Here is a 19,864-nt window from a genome sequence, read left to right on the forward strand (position 1 = left end):
ACCTTTTCCAAGCTACATGAAAACTTTTATATTTCAATAGTAACTTTTTCCAATTCAAATGAAATCTTTTCCATTTCACTTGAAACCTTTTCCATTTCGCTTAAAACCTTTTCTATTTGAAATATAACTTTTTCCACTCCAATTGTAACCCAACCGGATGTAACTATCTCATATATACGCTTTAACAGTGAACTATCGTACACTTTCTGTTATTGCGGCAAAAGTGTTAGGGACTAACATGCTGTAACTATTTGATAGTTAAATCATACTAGAATTCACTGTCATGACAGTAATTTTAGCGTCGTGACAGTAATGTCACACTGAGTATTGTGTGATCGTTAGTAGTACAAGCAATATCAGTTGACTAACATTCCTATTAACTGCCACGTTTAGCGGTAATATGTATACGCTTTGATAATGAACAGTCACAACATATCAACCTCACCAAATGTAATGACGATAAGTGAGAAAATATTATTTCTGTATATTCGCCCAAAAACTTAAAATTGTATCAATCCCGCGCTCCAAATATGAATCCAACCCTGGCCCCAAATACAAATCCACAACGTACACCAAAAAAATATTTTTCCGAGAACTTTATTTATAGAGAATTATATCAGACTCAACAAATAATCCGCCCGGACCCCAAAAATTAGTCAGACAGTTTCCAGTATTCTCTAGTCCGTTTAAAAAATGCATACAAAGATGGGATTATAGATCCACACAAAGGAAACTTCATGCTGTAACCTGATCAGGACACACTAGAAAGCAGAAAACACGTAATCTACTTCGTTAATCTCTTCAGTTAGTATCAGGATGTGAAAGAGATGTTGAAAATATTATTTTTTTATGACATTGGATATTATGTTCCTTTTTCGGTTTGTAACAACAGATGTAATAATATTGAAAAATTGGACCTTCTATTAAATGGTTAACGAATATTTCTAAAGTAATATTCTAATTTATAAAGTAACTAATCTAATATTCTAAATATCACAGCATTCATTAAGGTAAATTGTGAAGCTTTAGGTCCCCGCTGATCCTCTTGTTTTGAAAAGACGTTGATCTTCTGATTTTTGTTCTAATGTTAACATGGTGCCGCTAGTTTTGGTGTTCTTCTTGCACTTGGACCTTTTTATACTCTGGTGATTTTGACTTGACTCTAACACTCTCTGTCTTTTTTTGGTTTCGAACTGTGGATAGATATTGTGGCTGAATGATGTCATCATAATTTTATACAGGAACTGTGGCTACTTAATCAATACACATAATAGATTAAGATTTCTTTGAGTAGTTGGGAATATTACTGGTAAGTATGTCCTTAGAGCACATTAATCAGATGATATCTTATTTGAGGAGGCACGTTAATTTCCATTTGGTGTTGTGCGGTATTTATATAACATAAATTGCAGGAAAATTCCTCCAATAAATCAGGTATATCTTGATAATATCTTATTTTTAATGTACATGAAAAATCGTATTCGGGTCATCCTCTCTTCAATGTGCTATTTGTATCCCTGATTAATTGTAGGTCTTTACTATTAATATACAGGTATGAAAAAAAAAATCATTATTTAGGGGTAGGACCGTACTACAGACTCACTCATTTGGAATAGTCGTTTAATTACTGTAATAGGTGATACAAAATTCTCAAAGTTCGATTACCACTCAACCCTGGAGTGTCTTGGGGTTAACTTTTACACATTTGAATGCTCCTACCAACGAAAGAGAGAAAAATTGGGGTGGGATTTCCGCCATGAATTCTCAGTAATACTAAGTACTTTAAGGAGAATGAATTTACATTAAACGTTTAGATTTTACATCATTTATATGACTGACTCATATTTTCAACATCAGAACCCTGGAACGTTTGGAATGGAAATCCGAACAAAGAAAAATAACGAAATCTCATAGTACAGAATTGAAAGTATTGTTACTCCCATATTTGAGGGATTCGGGGGTAAAATTTGGTATCTGACTAAGATTTATTGTGAAGTTCTTGACTCAACGGCTTTTTTAGGGCTGACTCAATAGATTTGAAGAAGAACTTTTAAGACTTTTAATTTTTAAAGAAACAATATTATAATTAAATAATGGTAAGTGATTCAAGGTGTAAGGTAAAACATCCTAATTAACAAACATTTAATACACCCAGGTCTCACCTCTTTTTTTTTTTTATATTTTCCTCACCCCTTTCGGACCTAGTAGATGACTCAGGATATTTTTCAGCTTTTCTGGTATTTCCGTACTCCCCACAATTTTCACATCTTTCTCTCACAGAACAGTGCTTCATTTTGTTATGTTTCATAGAGGCTTATTGTTGTTGGAATGTTCTGCTTGAGACGAGCTAGGTTGTTCAACTAAATCAAGAGCTTCAGGGTCATCATTGGCACTAAATTTACATTCCAAATTATCCTATAATTCTCCTTCACTACCCATGTCCGCTCTTTTCATCATTATATTCTATAAATTCTTGATTTTCATTTTCAATTTACTATAATAAACTCCATTCTAAAGCTGGAAAGAAGCAAAGAAGAATAAAGCCGTTGTTAGAAGTTATGTCCATTTATTCTTATGAAATACCAAGTTAGTTTAAAAGAATTCTACCAAGAAATGACGGGCATTGAAGTACGAAGCCCGCTTCCCACAGATGCAAACGCGGAAGACACTGAGGTCAAAAGTGTCCCAGATAAGATTCTAAGTAATTCTGCTCAAAGTCACGAGGAATACTACATTGAATTATAACTTCCTCACCTTAAAAGAACTACCAACTAAATTCAGAAAATATCCGCAGTTGCTTAACAAAATGTTTAAACCCAAAAAATAATTTCAGTGGGGTCAGAATTGACCCCAGAGTGACGTCAAAGGATTAAACGTGGGTTAAAGGAAAGTTATTTTTTCGGTTGTTGTTTTATGACCGAATGCCTGAATTGTAGAAATCAATATTTATTCATGAACTTTTAGTGGTAGATATGGTTTAGTTAGAATTCAACATCAAAATGGTTACTATTTCTTTGTTTGCAGTAATATTTCATAGTAAATATTGAAGTATAATATAGTCATCAAGGAAATAAAATGTTTCATTGCGCAGGTTTCTGCGCAGGCTTTCTCTCAGTCAGGCTTTGGCATCGATTTGATTGGCGCTTTGCTGGTTTGGAAAGGCTTCTTGCCAGGCACTTTTGTCAAGGCGTTGTCAACCTTATACTTTAATTAAAATACTTGGGATAATAATTTAGTGAGCTTTATGTACATATATTGTGCTTAAGGCTACAATAGAGCATGATCTAGAATCGCCCGGATTCAACAAATTGTTATTCATAGTGTTATGTTACAGACATCAAATCGAGATTGGAATACTGATAGGTGGCGTGTGTTATTGTTAGTATTTTGAAGGACATTAAAGGAAATTATGGTAAGTAGTTAAGTAAAATCACAATTTGTCAGGATATTCATTATGTTAGATGCAATTTATTTTGGGCATTCTGCAATAAATATTTTTATTAGGGTGGAATGTCTCTCCCTACCATTTGTCCAACATGGCTACCTTTGGTGATGGCCAATTCAGAATATTAAATGCATTGATATTTAAATTTCAACAATTCCTTATAAATATGATTATATTATCCTTTTCTGAAATTTATTATGATGGCCTCATTTTAACTTTTTAATAGCAATCCTTGAAGTTTGATAATTTGAACAGTCATTGTTGGTTAGAATTAATTTTGTTTGTCTCAGGAAAACTTATCCAGGTTTTTTTATGTTGAAAATTACTAAAAACAAAACAAATTGGCCAGTTATAGCTTAAGCATTACTCTCAAAACAACTGTATATTATTAACAGCTGAATTATTTTTCATGTTTAAGTGTATTCTTAGTGAGCCAGGAGGGATATTACTGCTTTTAGTTAAATTAAAATAGTGAGTTGTACCCAATGGTAGGTAGTATAGAGGAACATCAGGTGATACTGCTTATATAACTGGTTTTAACTCATAATTTAGTAGGTTAGGTGTTTTAAAAAGTTGTAATATTTAATATTATGCATTAACCTTTAACTGGTTTTTAAAGTTATGTCAAAATATTTTTGCCTCTGATTTTAATAATGTGTTTTCACAATACTTAATTGTAACACTGCATTATTTTTCTTTTATTATTTCGATTTAGAATAATTGAACAGTTTCAATAGTTTTGAACTAAGTCTATTGATTATTATTTTTGTAAATTAAGTTCTCTTGTTATGTTAAAGCTTTCTTTGTAATTTGAATAATGATATTTAGAATGGATAAACAATATTACGCTTGTGCGTGCTACTTTGATAATAGCTTGAACTTGTATTGAATAAACCTATTATATTTTACATTAATTAGTTAATAAGCAAAACACTGCACACTTAATCTAGCAATCTACTAACAACCATAATAAAGGTGGCATTAATTGAGTGTTATGAAATCAAATAACAATTTTCTTTTACAATTGTGAGCATATGGTCATAAATGAGGTCTTTGTTAGTGTCATAACTAAGAGTATTATGTACATCAACAAGAATCGATGGAGCTTTTTTTATGTTAAATAAAAACAAATTGGTGAAATTATTCATCGTATTTGTTTCATATATCATGAATTTGAATTTTCTATAACAAACAATTACTAGTCTTTAAAATATCAATTTTGATCTTTATGAGCACATAGTCCGAAAGGGGTTATTGTTAGGATCATAATTATAATTGACATGTTTATCAACTGAATTGGTGAAAGTTTTTCTATTCTAAAGAAAATATTTAGTCACTTCTTCTTTTTTTTTTTTTTTTTTTTTAAAGCTTCTTTTTATTTGCTGATTCCTCCCAATAATCCAGAACTCTTCTGATCAGGATTAGTTCTCATCATATTTTTATGAAATATTTCATTGGTCTAATGATATCCATTATTATAATTTTAAACATTCATGATTGTTTATTTAAATCAGTATGTATATTAAAACAATATATGTTAAGCTTGTTCTTTGTACTTAATTGTTTGTTCTGATACATAATATAATGTTAGACTGCTTCTTACGTTGAGGTATGACCCATATTGCTTCCTCATGTCAGTGCTAAGTTAAATTCTGTGATTTTAGCAGAAATATCTTGTGAATTATATTGTTATCAGTTATTACATATAGAGATAGTTTGTTCAAATATTAAAAAAATACACTGATTATTTTAAATCCCTGTATGGGTATTAATACCCAAATCAGTTATCTATGTTGTGTATATCGAGTCTACATTGAATTATGAAAAAAGTTTTTATTTAATATCATGTAGTACTTCGGGAAAATATTCTTTTCTATTTCATTGTCACCTCAATATTAATTCAGCCATGTTAGTCAAAAACCTCTTCCATTTCCTCTTCAGCACCCTACTTAGTAAATTCTAATTGTGATAATGTTCATTTTGAGGTCTAGCTATTACTTTACCTTATTCTTCGCTCTTTTTTGTTAGGTTTTAATGTTTACCTTCACATAATTGTGGAATTGAATTATATTTTTAATGCATGCCCATTTTCGTATAAAATATCTGTTGCTTTGATTCTGTATCTCAGAGGAAAAATGACAGTCTCTTCTTCATCAAATAATATTAATTGACCTATTATCACAAAAGTAAGATCCTTTAAGGTGGAAGAAAGAAGGAAGATATTCATATATATTGTAATGGAGAAGAATTAAAAGTGGTAACAGACTCAACGTATGTAAGTACAGAGATAGATGGATCTGGGAAGGTTGGCGCTGAAATACCTAACAGGATTATCAAGGCAAATGCAGTTTACTACCTCCTATGTATCACTGTTGTAGGGAAGAGAGAAGTAGGCAAAGATGTCAAGCTATTTTCAAGACAGTCATACTATTCATACTTTTGTTTGGAGCAGAGGGTTGGCTATTAACAGACAGACAGGAGAGCAGAATCACTGCTGCCGAAATGAAAATTTTGCAAAGCACGATTGGAAAAACAAGGAGGGACCAAGTTTGCAATAAAAGGATTTGTCAAGAACTGCAGATAGTCCAATTGAAAGAGCTCTAGGAAAATCTTCAGCAAAAGTGGTTTGGCCATGTTATCAGGATGGAGGACCATTGAAATCCTCTAAAGACTATGGAATATCCCAGATGTCAGAAGACCTAGGGGCCGCCCTTGGATGTCATATCTTGACTACATTGAGCGACTCTTTAGGGTAAAGGGGAAGGAACTCCAACAGGCAAGAAACCTAGCGAGAAGTAGGGAAGAATGGAATTCCTGACTGGATACTCCTCTATACTGAGGGACACTAAAGAGGAAAGCTGAAGAAGACATATTTACATGTTGTATGATTCATCCATGGCTTATCAAAACATCCTAACAAATTGGATGAAAACAAACCTTACTCAAACTGTACTTGCTATGGAAACTTGCTCCTCGGTGATTTTGAAATTGATGAAGAAAATGTTTATTCTAAAAAAGAATAATGGTCTTTAAAATGTGAGATGTATTATTGTTGAAAGGATAAGATTGTGTGACTGATAAGTCATTGTGTTGGTAGTTGATTATATTAAAGGAATAGAAATCGAGCAAACTGTCTTTAATTGCTTAAAAGTTCGTTTAAATTACCAGAAGCTTACAATTTCAGTACTACCAACTTTTGGGGACTTTTATTGCTGTATTTGATAAACCTTTCAAATCAGAATCTGTTATATATATATAATTAATAGGGCTTGGTAAAACTTCTGTTTGTTTTTACATTATCTATAGAATAATAAAAAACTTGCTAGCCTAGATAATTCTTGAAAAAGCAATCATTTTAGTTTTAAGTATCTGGCATATTCATTCAAACAACTTTCTTTACGACTTTGGCTTCTCAGGCTATTACAGTAATTCGTTGCAGTATCTTCACTAATATTGGTTCATTAACAGTTTTATTTTTACTTTGTTATTTTTGGTTTTACATTATTTAACAATTTGATTGTCCTAACGGGCATCTGGAATATTAAGAGAGATTTACAGTTTTCAAATATTTTGAAAATATGAATAAAGTTGAACGCTTCTAAAATAGGTAGATTAAAACTGCGAACAAATTTTAATCTGATTACAATAATCTCTTTATGTAGGTTAGGAAAGTATAATTTATACTTTTTCATACAGTGATATAAAGTGTTACTCCCGGTAAGATAATTTTAGTGAAAATAGTGGCAGTCATATTCCAGGTATTTGCCTACTTCAAATACATTATTTCAATTTTTTGTTTTTGAGCTGGACTGAGCATTTTGTGAACCTTGATTATCTATCTGGATTAGTAGTTTTATAAATTGGTTACCTGGGGATTCTAAAATGTGTAATTATATTAAAAACTCAAGTTAAAAAAAAAAATTATCACTATATTTTCTCTTACTATTTATTTCATGTATAAGTGAAAGTAGAGATTACTGAATAAAATATTAACTGAAATATAACATAATTTATTTAAAATCACCATTCAATAGTACTTCTCATGCTTCACAATATTTCACAGCAATTTTAATTTTCAGAAAATTGTACTAAATTATTCTTCCCTTAGACTCATAATTTGTTAGGATGTTGTTTAAATGTTTATTAGGCCGCGGTGGTCCAGTTTATCATAAAGAAGTCTTGCCCTGCTTATTTATTTTAATCACTTCTTTATAATATTGAATACAAATATTTTTAACATTATATATCATTTTAATTATGAGAATTCAATTTTCTAAATTTTAGTGAATTAACCAATATTAATACTGTGAGGTAAATGCCTCATTTTTTTCTAACATAACTACAATAGTGATTAAAGTTGCTTCTGATTATTAGTTGTCAGATTAGAGCTTATAACGTAATGTGGATTTTTGTCTCTCTAATAATATTTTTTGACATGATTTTGCAGTAAATAGCATTTGAAAAATGTGTCCAGTGATGAACTATATAGCTTTAATTGAATGGTGTCTGAATTGGCAGATAAAAATTCATCCTAAATACTTCTAACTTTGCTCCACAGTTGATTTCAAAGCATTCTTATTTTCAACTTTTCATGGCTTACAGATTGCTGAACCAAAATTTCTTTTCTATAAATTCTCATAACTTAGAAATGTAACGTGTACAGGATCTAATAAAAATATTTTACTGATTTGATATTTAAATTAATAAGAATTTAAAGTAAATAAGATGGTTATTCTTAAGAATTTGGTCTGGTGCTATTCAAGCTAAATGTAAGGGAAAAATACTTTATAATTCTATATCATATTACTAGTAAGTTTTATTTAAAAAATATGTATTTACTTGTCCCCTCCCCTCAACATTATTAAGTTTGTTAAGTGCCTTAGTGAAGTAGAATTAATGAATTGAATAAGAGAAACCCTCTCTCCTTACCAACTAAGAACTTGATTAAGACATAATGAAGACTTAAGTATAGTAATCAAAACGTTTAGAAATAAACATCTGTAATCCCTAGTTTAAAACAGTGATTACTGAAGGATGCTCCAGTATGAAGAATTTATTAGATTTTATTTACTGTAGAAATGAAACATTTTATTTTAATCTGGAAAAATATGTGCCATTCCAAAGTTGTAATTTAAACTTTTATCACTTTATTATACATAATTATTTCTACAAACTTTATTTTTTATTATTGGAATTAACCTCATGAATTTTCATCAAATTCAACTTAAGTTTGATGGAAAAATTCAATTTTTGATGTTTTTTTTACCACAAAGTTTGGAAATCTAGAAGTACATATTTTTTTTAATTGAACTAGTTCCTCGTAAATAACTTTAAGTTTTACAAAGATAAAGTTCTTACTGGTTTGAACATTTTTCTTCCTTCTTAATCTGGCTCTAAAAAGTGATTAAATCTGAGAGTTTACTGAACTGATATTATGTTTTTTTTTCCATAATAGCACTTTGCAAGTAAAGTGTTGTATTCTTTAACCATCTCAGTTAGGAGTCACTTAAAAATTGACATATCTAAACTGAGTTTTTAAAATTTATTAATAGGTTATCGATAAGAATTTATCAATTATCATCATTTAAGGATGGTATGTTTTGTAAAGCACTGTTTTGCACTTAAGTAATGACCTTAAAATGTGATTTAAAAAAAAAATTATCTTAAAGGATTACCTTACTTCCTACTGTACTTCCTGTCCTTAAATTTTCTTATTATAACATGGCTCTGCCTGTAAATAAGAAGACTAAAAGGCCTAAAATGGGTATAAACAGTAAATGTAGAATAATCCAGCTGCAGCTGCAAGGAGACATGGAGAGCAGTAGATCCAGATGAAGTATTTTAATAGAGATTACTGGAGGTGTTATGATCAATTGTAAGTGAGTGATTGAAATGTCACATGGTATGCTAATATGAGTTATTATGGACCTATATATATATATATATATATATATATATGTTTTTGATAATTGATGGCATCCTTCAATGCAGAAACTTTAGTGAGGTGTAGATAGTTGACCGTAGATTAATGATTTGAGAAGTTTGTCGGGGGGTGCGGTCAGCAAAGAACAACATAAATAAACAAAACCATGTTTATTTATTTTATGCCAACGTTTCGACCTGAGTTTCAGGTCTACCTTCTATGCCATAACCCCTGATGAAGACCTGAAACTCAGGTCGAAACGTCGGGATAAAGTAAATAAATATGGTTTTGTTTATTTATGTTGTTCTTTGCTGACCGCACCCCCTGACAAACTTCTCCAATCAGAAACTTGAGTAGCTTTTATCTTTTCCTCTATTAAAAAGTAGGCTAATAAGATTAAAAGGATTGTGATTTAAAACTGATCAAAGATTGTTAAATCAAGTAAACCTGGATAAAAGAAAAGTTAAATTAATCTAACCTAAATATAAGAAGATGGTGAGGGTTGCGGTCAAAAAAAGAACAAATAGTTTAAAACTATTTGTTCTTTTTTTTACCACAACTCTGACCATCTTCTTATATTTAAATCTTTACGGTCAACTATATATTCATAAATAATCTAACCTAACTTTCACTTGGATTACTATAATTCCACGACTTATAATTTTGGGTACATATTGTTCTAGGGCTTACCTATTTTTAGATAAATTGCCAGCGTTGGGTTGGCTTAGAACATTTCTTAACCTAAGTTTAGCTAGACTAAGTTTTTAAAATAAATTTCATATCATTAATTAAAATTTGTATGCTCAGTTTCATTATCTAATTGAATTTTTTTGTCCCTTAATTGATCGTTAAATAAAAATTAATTATTTTGTATAATTTAATGAAATATTAATTTTTGTAAGTTAACTGTGAGGGACCTGTTTGGTCTGTAGACTCCTTGCTTAGAAGGTCAACACCTAGCACATTAACTAGCATTAAGTATATGAGGAAATTATTAATTGCTTTCTGAACTTATTCAAAAACTTATGAAGATAAGTTTAACATCAGTTAGTGTATAATTTTTTTTTTTTTTAATTAATTTTTCTGTGATATTTATGAATGCTGATAGCCCTGGTCCTTTAGAAGTATACTAAAATTAAGAATAGATAATAATGGTATGGCAGTTAAAATCTCATGAATTTTATTGTTAAATTATTAAAGCACAACAAATGATTTCATCTTTTATAAAAGTCAATTAGAAGTTGTGAGACTAAGATACTTTCTATGTAAAGCTGAAGTATATTAAAGATATGGAAAAGGAAAATACTAAGAAGAGTATACAGACCTGTCTAAAAATCCAGTTCAAATTCTTAGGATTATGAAGAAATGTTTGTTGTAAGGAAATCAAGTCTGGTGTTCTTTATACAGAAATTGAGGATCCTGGAAAATGTTTTCCGGACCCATATGAGCAGGACAAAGAATAAGAGGCTATCAGTATTCAGAATGGAAAAATGGCAAACAGAAATTTCAAAAGTAAGAGGATTTAAAGAAGAGAAGAGAGGAGCAAGAACTGTTTTAGTTACGCATTCATTAAAATATGGAGACTGTAAATGTCATTAAATATGTTTTAACTAACCTTTGCATGTTTTAATAGAAAGGATGGCAAGGTTATTACTATATATATTTAAATAATATGTTTTTATTTTTATTTTTTACCACTTTTCGGAAATTCACCAAAAATTATGCCATAAACTGGAAAAGCAGCTTTTCTAGCATTCTTTACTTAAGATATTTAGTATTAAGTATAATCAATCAACACCAGTTAAATACATTAGTTTTATGGTTTGGTTTATTTTGAAAATGTATTTAATAGTTGTATTTTTCAGTTAATAAGCAACCTTATTGGATCATATAATGGTCAATATTTTATTTTGTTAAGACACATTTTTTTTTTTTTTAAATGATATATATATATTACATAAGAAACTAGTAGATCTAAGTTAATGAACACTAGCTTATTATCTATTTGTTTTATACTGGAAGCAGTAGTAATTATTTAGAGAGAACACTTTTATCTGTAAACTTATTGGCTCTTTATATCAGAATTTGAAGGTTGTATTTTTAACACCATTAAAACTATTAGATTAGTTAACCTATCAGTCAACTAAACTACTGGAGCTAGTTATTATTTATAAAATCTGTGTGGAAATTTAAATTTCACATTTGTGAAATAAATTTGTCATTTTTGGATTTGAATCAATAAAATGATTTAAAGTAAATAGTTTAAAGAAGTGTGGGTAAGTTAATTTACAATTAACTTAATATCTTAAATCAGTGTAGCTATAAACAGAACATCAATAACAGTCTAAATGGAAAAAAAAAATTTTGGCTCAAAAACCAAGTTAAATACTAGTGATTGTGGCTTTTAGACTGCTTTTTGGGGAATTTAATACCCAGTTTTCATATATGTGAAAGGAAATATGAAAGGTTAGATTTGTATTTGTTTAATTTGATGTAATTATAGCAATCGCCTTCAGATAAAAATTGATACAATTTGTAAAGGTAATAATTGAAAGAATATTAATAAGCTATTATATTAGTAACACATATGTAAACTTAAAGAAGATAATTTTTACTGAAGACATCATAGTCATTTGTTGATTTTTTTTGAACAGTTGTATTAGTCTTATTGGCTTTAATCTTCCTAGTGCATAATACCTATTTTAATTATAAGAGAGAGAAAAATGCATATACTCCTGGAAAAGTAATTTTTTTTATTAGAGATTTAAGTTCTGCCTCCAGTGCTACTATTTCTCAATTGAGGTTATATAAGTTGAAGAAAGGAAATAGCATTTTAAGTAATATAAGGACCCTGTAGGTTAAAATTATAGTCTTGTCATAGTCTCTGGTAAGTAAACTTTAAAAACATCAATGAACAGAACTATTTCTGTTTTAAAATTACAAATTTTGAAATGACTGCTCTTATTATGAAATCATGTGATGGATTGCTGATCAGAAAGATAATCAATTGAAATGTAGATAATGTTTGACTAGCTCACCTCTAATGTTAGATTACTACACTGCTTTTCTGTATCTACATAGCTAAAGTTAAACATTTGAGACATAAATGGAACTTGTTAAAATTGTTTTCTGTATTGCTAAATGTGAAGCAAATTTAGGACAAAATATCAACTCGAGGATTGTAATTTTCTAATGGTTCGGATAAATGTATTTTGTTTTATGGTTTTTTGATTATTCAGTCTGAATGAATAATTAACAAAATAAAACTAAATTTGAGTGTCGACATTGGTATTTTACACATCTTGTTTTCAATCTAAAGAATTAAAATTTAGTGACAAAACTTGTTGGAAGTTATTAAAATCCTACAGTTGGGACAGGATTCAGTATTTTATGAGGTTTTGTGGTTTGTCCTTGGGGAGAGTTACTAATTTGATGAAGGTATTTCATGGCCTTCATTCTATTTTTGAAAAGATTTAATAAACAATTGTCAGTAATGATGCTTTTCCCTTCAAGGTGATTTTGATTTTGATAGGAATTTATTGATTTGCTGATATTCAACACCTTTGTTGAATTGCCATTAAGCTTGTTTTGATTTTAATTTAATGTTCAAAATTCCTTTGGTAAAATTTTGTTTATTCTCTAGGTGTTATTAATGTTCAGGAATTTACTAGAAGCTGAGTTGGTTTAGCTATACCAAAACTTTTATATTGACTTTATTCTGTTTCCAATCTCCTACTTGGGTACTAGTAGTCCAGAGATCAGAATGATTGGTGGGTAACCTTGAAGAGTTCTCCCACTCTTTTCCTTTATAAAATTACTCTAGTTTTGATTCCTATTATTTTTATCTCAAGAGGCTAATGTAAAATGAGTTAATTTAGCTTTACAATTTAAATTTATGATGAGAAACCTTGAAGATCACCTACCTCTTGTTCTGAATTTTATTATACCATCTTTATTTTTTGAAGTATTAACCCAAACATTAGTATTTATTGTGAAGTGGATGCCTATTTTATAAATCGTTCTATTTAAAAAGTTATTAATTAAAATTATTTAAGATGAATCTGTTCTTTTAAATATTGCCTCAATGTTCATCTCTTTCAATTTTATTGGTATTTTTTACAATTTTTTGTTATTTTCCATTGAATTTGACATTAAATACTTAAATCACCTGCTCGGTTAGAAACTTATCATTTTTTTTTTTAAGTTCTGCCCAATTATACACACCATTAACATCTTCTATTTTTACAGTTTATTAAGGTTTTTGTTGTATTTTTTATTATTGGTAGGAAAACACATTATCATTTCATTATTCAATTTACCAATGCCTAGTTCTTGATTTTAATTATTTTTCTCAGGATTGTAGTTTATTGAAAATAGTACTTTGTTGAGCATTGTGCAATTTAATTAAGTTAACATGCATTAGTTAAATTAAATTGGAAGCATCCATATAGGAATGTATAGTTGGTAAACATTTTAAATGTTTTGTAGTATTACTGCCAGATTGCTTATTTGCAAGTAATATTGCAGATTGCTTGCATAACAAATTGTGATGGTTGATTAAACTTAGTTTATGTATCAACGTAGATATCCTTAACCTAGAATTTAAAAGGTCATCTGCCATTCTCCTTTTATCAGTAAAATTCAGAAGAGAAAATTCTTTTAGGGATTTATCTATTATATGGGTTGGTTTTTAATGATTTATTAAGCTATAAATGCAATTTACTGATAAGGTCATTGGAGTGAAAATTATTCTAGTTTAGAGACAATGTTTTGTGATTCCCGTTGTAGATTTTTCAATAAAGAAATCAAAAATTTTAATTGTTTGTTAAAAATATTATTTGATGAAGTATTTCATGACCCTGATTCCAGAAACCTCTTGATGACTGAAGTTTGTTACATTTATTATATGTTAACAGTTTCAAGAACAAAAAAAAAGTGCTTTGAACGCTCAATAATTAGAGCACTTTTTTGGTTCTTATAACTACCAACAGATAATAAAAGTATCAAATTCCAGTATTCACTGAAAAGAAAAGACTAGTAATGAGTTTTTTTTTTTTTTTTATTAGAGCTATGATATATTTAATTCAAAAATTCAGATTTAATTTACTATGTTGGGAATATTTTAACTTCTTCAATCTTGTTTCTGATATATCCTTCATTGAACTTCATTCAGTTCAATAAAATTGCTTTTCTTTAAACTCTATAATATATTCTGACTTTGTTTTCTGTCCAGCACTCATGCTCTTCAAGGCCTTACATTCATTTTGTGTTTTATCAATTCAAAATTGTTGCTGTACATAAGTTTTTTTGGAAATTCTTTTAATGGTTTATTTAAGCTTAATGAACATATTTTTATATAATTTAAAATAAGTTATGGAAAAAATAAATATTATATTTCTTTTTTTTCTTTTTTTTTTTACAGCCGCGCATAGATCCAAATCAGTTACTCAAATGCCTGAGTGTATTACTCTCTCCAAATGGGGGCATCAAAAGTAAAGATGAAGTTCAAAGATTAGAAAGGTAAGACTTTTTTATTTAAGTATTTTTGAACATCCAACAATCCTTATTATTCGTATATGCCTTAGTGTTATTTTTTTGTTTTTAAATCTCAGTTCACAATATACATATATGAATATGTAGATGTATTACGGTTTGTAACATCTTAGCTTTAATAAACAAATGAAGATAAAATTGTTTGCTCATTAATTAACATTTAGGTCCTCTACTTAACATTTCATATTTAATTTTTAAAAAAAGAAGTTGGTTTTTGTAAATTTTCCTTTTTCTCCTTTTTGGGAAGTAAATCAATATTTGAAAATGGTGTAGGTAGTATAATTGACCTCAGAGTAACTTGAAAATATGTTCAAGAAATGTAGAAACTGATTTGCTATAAATGTATGAAACGTGCTATAAACTAAACTAAATATTACAGAAAATGTGATTTAAATACTATTAAATAAATTATTGACGAATAGCTATTGAAAAAATGAGAATTGAATTAAGAATTAAACTGTTGATTTAAAGGGCTAGTAAAGCTTGGCCTAAACATCTCAACGAAGAAGGCCTGAAATTCTGCCCAAATTGTTGGCACTAATAAATAAGTTTTTACTTATTTGTGGTCTTCACTGACCCCACCCCAATATTTATTATTTTTATTTATTTAGTGGTGCTACGATCCTACAAGAAAATGGACCTCTTTTAATCCTTCTCCACTCTCTCATAACTCTGGCAAGCATCTACCATCTTCTAATGCCCTTCTTTTCCTCCACTTCATGCAACCACCTCAAGCATGGTCTTCCATCAGGCCGGTCTTTAAGTAAGCATTTGGGGATTGATTCCCTAGGCGTACTTGTTACATGGCCCAGCCCTCTAATTTGGCTCCCTCTCACAATTAACACCAAATCTGGTTTTACAGACATCTGATGCAACTCCTCACTTGTGTGGATTCTCTATTGTCCATGTTCGTATACTACTTCAATATATCCTGCGCAAAACCCGTCTGTTCTATGTCAACATATGTAAAATGTGTGTGTGTGTGCAGTTGCTCGATTTAACTAATTTTTTTTTTTCAAAGACTGTTCTACTCTTTATTGTCGATTGTGACATGTCTTAGACTGACCATTATTCACTATAAATGAATTTTTTAAAGTTAAGATAACTGATTTTCAGTTTTAGCCATTTTTTATATGTTGCTCGATTTAACTAATTTTTTTTTTTTCAAAGACTTCTCTACTCTTTATAAGTATATGATTTAAAGTTTTGATAAGACCTGGCTTAGATCTAAGATTTTGGAGGGTGGGACTATGGGGTGTTTTAGTTCCCAGAAGACTGCCAGAGGTAGAGTGGTATGCACTGAGAGTGCAAATCTAATCCATATTAAGCTGAAACATTTTTGATATTTATAATACCTAGTCCTACAAGAACTGACTATAGCTGAAATATATTACCAAGTAGTAAACTCCAATACATTATGAAGTTACTGTTATGGTATTGTACATCTGTCCTCATTTTGTTAATTTCTCAGACAAATGTTTTACCTTTCATGAGCTTCAATTTTCATAATAAGTACCAAAAATTATCTCTGTATTAATTTTACAATTATAACTATATTAGAATGCAACTTTGTTATATTAGCATATTATTCTCATTTCCAGTTCGAAAGTTTTTTTGAATGATTGCTGTTCTGTGATTGTTGAATTATTTTTTATTGTTTAATAGAAGATAAAACAGGTTGATATTAGTTAGTCGTATTATTTTATTTAAAATATTAATTATTGAAAACATTGTTCGTAGTACTAGAGTCTATTTTGCAGCTTTAGTATATTCTGGTAAGACTAGTTATTATTAGTATGTATCTCTAAAGTGTTTTAGTTTGAATTTTAATGAGTGAACTTTTGTTCCCAAACCATAACTTTTTATAGTGCTATGTATTGATACTCTCTCCATTGACTCCTAGTGGTACATAGTACAGGGATGCCCAAAACCAAGGCACGGATGCTACAATGTGGCATGCTGGGGTTCGCATGAGGTCGGTCAGTAAGTTTCTAAATTTGTTATTCTTAACACTTTCATGTTCGGTGACACTGACGTGTTGTTACATGCAAACTAAACATTAGTTGTGGGTGACTGCAAGTTGGTATCATGTGTTGCTTCATAATTTTTTTTTTTTTTTAATTTATTATACAGAGATGTGTTAAAGCCCAATTTTAGCATTTTGAATTCAGGTTTTTGCCTTTATCAAAAACAGATCATTTCCATAATAAAGTTAGAACTAAATCTGTGCGGACTGCATAATGTTCATTTTGTTGTTTTAAAAAAAAGAATCCTCTTTGTGGGTAAAATTAGACTCAATATAGGCAGCAAAATTACCATTCCGATAATTGAAATTTTAAATCAAGGAGAAGGGTCAATAGTGATTGACAAGATGAGCTATAAGATAATTTCTCATTAGATTTTGCTCCACAATATTCTTGTACATTGGTTAGGTTCATCATATATGTGTGTTTGTGAGCAGTCTTTCTCCAACATGAGCCTAATAAAAAATGAACATCGCTATATTAAAGATTGTGTGGATTAATTTCTACTTCATTTTGTATTATTTATTTATTTTTAAGCAATAGATTTACTACTAAAACTTACATTTTTTAATGTTTTGACTAGCATGCTTTTCCTTATTGACAATGTTTTTTTTTTTCCAATAATATCAATTTTTTGGAAGGCTAGAACTAAGAAATTTATGATAAAAATGTAAGTGTCCACATAGTTGATAGTAATTAATTGTCATTATATTGGTATTTTCTCAAGATTTACAAAAAGAGAGAGGAAGGAATTGTGCCTTAGCTCAATTTGGGGAGGATCGTTTCGTTGTGGTACACGATAAATAAGGTTTGGCACCCCCTGTACTAGCGAATTTCAATCTGCTTTATTTTATGGCATGTTTTGTCTGCCTGGTCCCTTTCTACTGGTCTGCACCCTCTTGGTCTTCCTCTTCTTTTTTTCTGGGGGTTCCACTTTTGGGCATTCTTTTTAATGGCTCGATCAGGTTTTATCATAATGTGTCATCCACTTCCAATGGTTCCATATACCAAGATTGATAATATAATATAAATCCCAAACCACAATATTGAAGTTAGTTACTTATATCATCACTTATTTTCCCCCATTTTGAGTGTAGCTGTTTGGTATATTGTGGCCTCTCAATTGTACTCAAGGACAGATTGAAGCAGAGATGAATTGCTGTTTTAGATTTGTCTTCCGTACTACGAGGTGGTCTCATATGTCCAACCTATATGATGAATTAAGCTTTAAACATTTAATAATTTCACTATGTTTTCAATTTGAAGTGTAAAATCAGTTTATGAACAGATAGACTAAAAAAAAAAAAAATATTCTATTTGCAAAATCGTCACATACCTTTGGACTTCTCACCAACTCACAAATATTTATAAGATGATCAACTTGAATTGCGTTTGTATGGGATGTTAGAAACTAAAATGTATTGTTCTGTAAACAAAGTTTCAGTTTAATGTTGTTATAAACCTAAAAGTCAAACTATACTCATTATTCAATTTTATAATAACTCATACCTGTAAACAAAGAAACAACTTTGAAAGCTTATTCATCCAGTCATTCCTCTTAAACCATATGAATTACAGAAACAGCAGTTTGTTACCTTAACAAACAAAACTCTGTATTGTCTTGCCACAACCTCTATTTGCAATGGCCCACATAATATTTACGTACATCACTTTCATTCGCTTTGGCTCCAATAAGAATTTTATTGTAATTTTGAAAAATACAGGAGCAAAATTGGAGATAATATTTAATTACAACAAAAATAAATCGGGTACGGGCTTATGGAATAACATTAGGCCAATTCTCAACACCTTAGACCTTTTGAATTGAGTATAATGATAATCATTGTCCGTAATAACATTACCAACTAGAAAAAGTAAATTAATATTACATCTAAATCTTTTAGGTGTGATGCGATGTTTTCTTACATATATTTATTTATGTGCTATTTTATATATATATTTTAATTATAAATACATTTGATTAAAAGTAATGTCTCAGATTTTTCAACATATAAGCCTGTTGGATTTTATTTGTAATAAGTAAAATTAAAAAAAAAAAAGATTAGTTCCATCTCACAATCCTTATCAATTGTTGATTTTAGGATGAACATAATAGAAACTCTACTTATAACACTGCAGTTAGTTAACTCAGTAATTTGAAGTTTTTTACTGGTCCCTTGAAAAACATTTGATCAATTGTTAAAAAATCTCTGGTTTTTTGTCCTCTTTGTAATTTGAAGTTGTAGCAATGACTTCTCCATGCCAACACTTCGTTATTTGATGGCAGGAATCTCACACTCTCAATAATTGGAGATCTCTTACTCCTCAAGTTGTTTGGACCAGTTGTTTTTTTCTTACTGAATAAAATAATAGAGTTGGCAATATTATTTCATACTGTGTTCAGTACCATTTCCATGTCACAGATATCTGTCACAAAAGTAATATAATAGTGAGAAAGTATGACAGTGCATGTTTACAAGATAATAGTGAACCCAACCTCGCTAAAAGGTCATCTTGGTGAATGAATGATAAATTTCTTTCCCAATTTACAAATAATAAATAGGGAACATATTAGGTTATAATTTATCTATAAAATTATAAGTCATGACAGTTCACTGTTAAGGTGTTTCCGTGTGGATATTAGCTTTTTCGCTTGATAGTACTACCACCTGATATTGCAACCTGCAATATTGCGAATCCTGATAGTACTACCAACTGATATTGCAACTTGCAATATCGCGAATCCTGATATTGCAACAGTACTTCTGTGACAGCATATGTGATAGCTCGTCACTGTCTCTGTGGAACATGAGGTTTAAATTTGTAGCTCTTTAACTCTCCATGATTTGAAATTGTTCTTGTTTCTCTTGAATTTTAAATTATTTGGAGTTCGCTATATTTATCCAAATTTTTAGATTT

The 19,864-nt window shown here is 29.7% G+C and overlaps 1 protein-coding gene across 4 annotated transcripts in view; it reads left to right on the plus strand.

The window, feature by feature from the left end:
• The first annotated feature begins 3,100 nt into the window (after positions 1-3,100).
• Positions 3,101-19,864, plus strand: part of LOC106687527 (serine/threonine-protein phosphatase 1 regulatory subunit 10) — a 53,874-nt gene continuing 37,110 nt past the window's right edge. The window contains exons 1-2 of one of the 4 annotated variants that reach the window (XM_014431462.3): positions 3,101-3,957; positions 14,791-14,888. In XM_014431462.3, coding sequence (XP_014286948.1) covers positions 3,931-3,957; positions 14,791-14,888 — 125 coding nt within the window. In that variant the 5' untranslated portion in view covers positions 3,101-3,930. Of the gene's footprint in view, positions 3,958-11,323; positions 11,645-14,790; positions 14,889-19,864 lie in introns of those variants that run through there. The other 3 variants (XM_014431464.3, XM_014431463.3, XM_067053235.1) reach the window with 3 other exon arrangements.

The sequence above is a fragment of the Halyomorpha halys genome, unplaced genomic scaffold (genome assembly GCF_000696795.3).
Source record: "Halyomorpha halys isolate HHAL.00 unplaced genomic scaffold, Hhal_1.1 Scaffold977.1, whole genome shotgun sequence".
Taxonomy (NCBI): domain Eukaryota; kingdom Metazoa; phylum Arthropoda; class Insecta; order Hemiptera; family Pentatomidae; genus Halyomorpha; species Halyomorpha halys.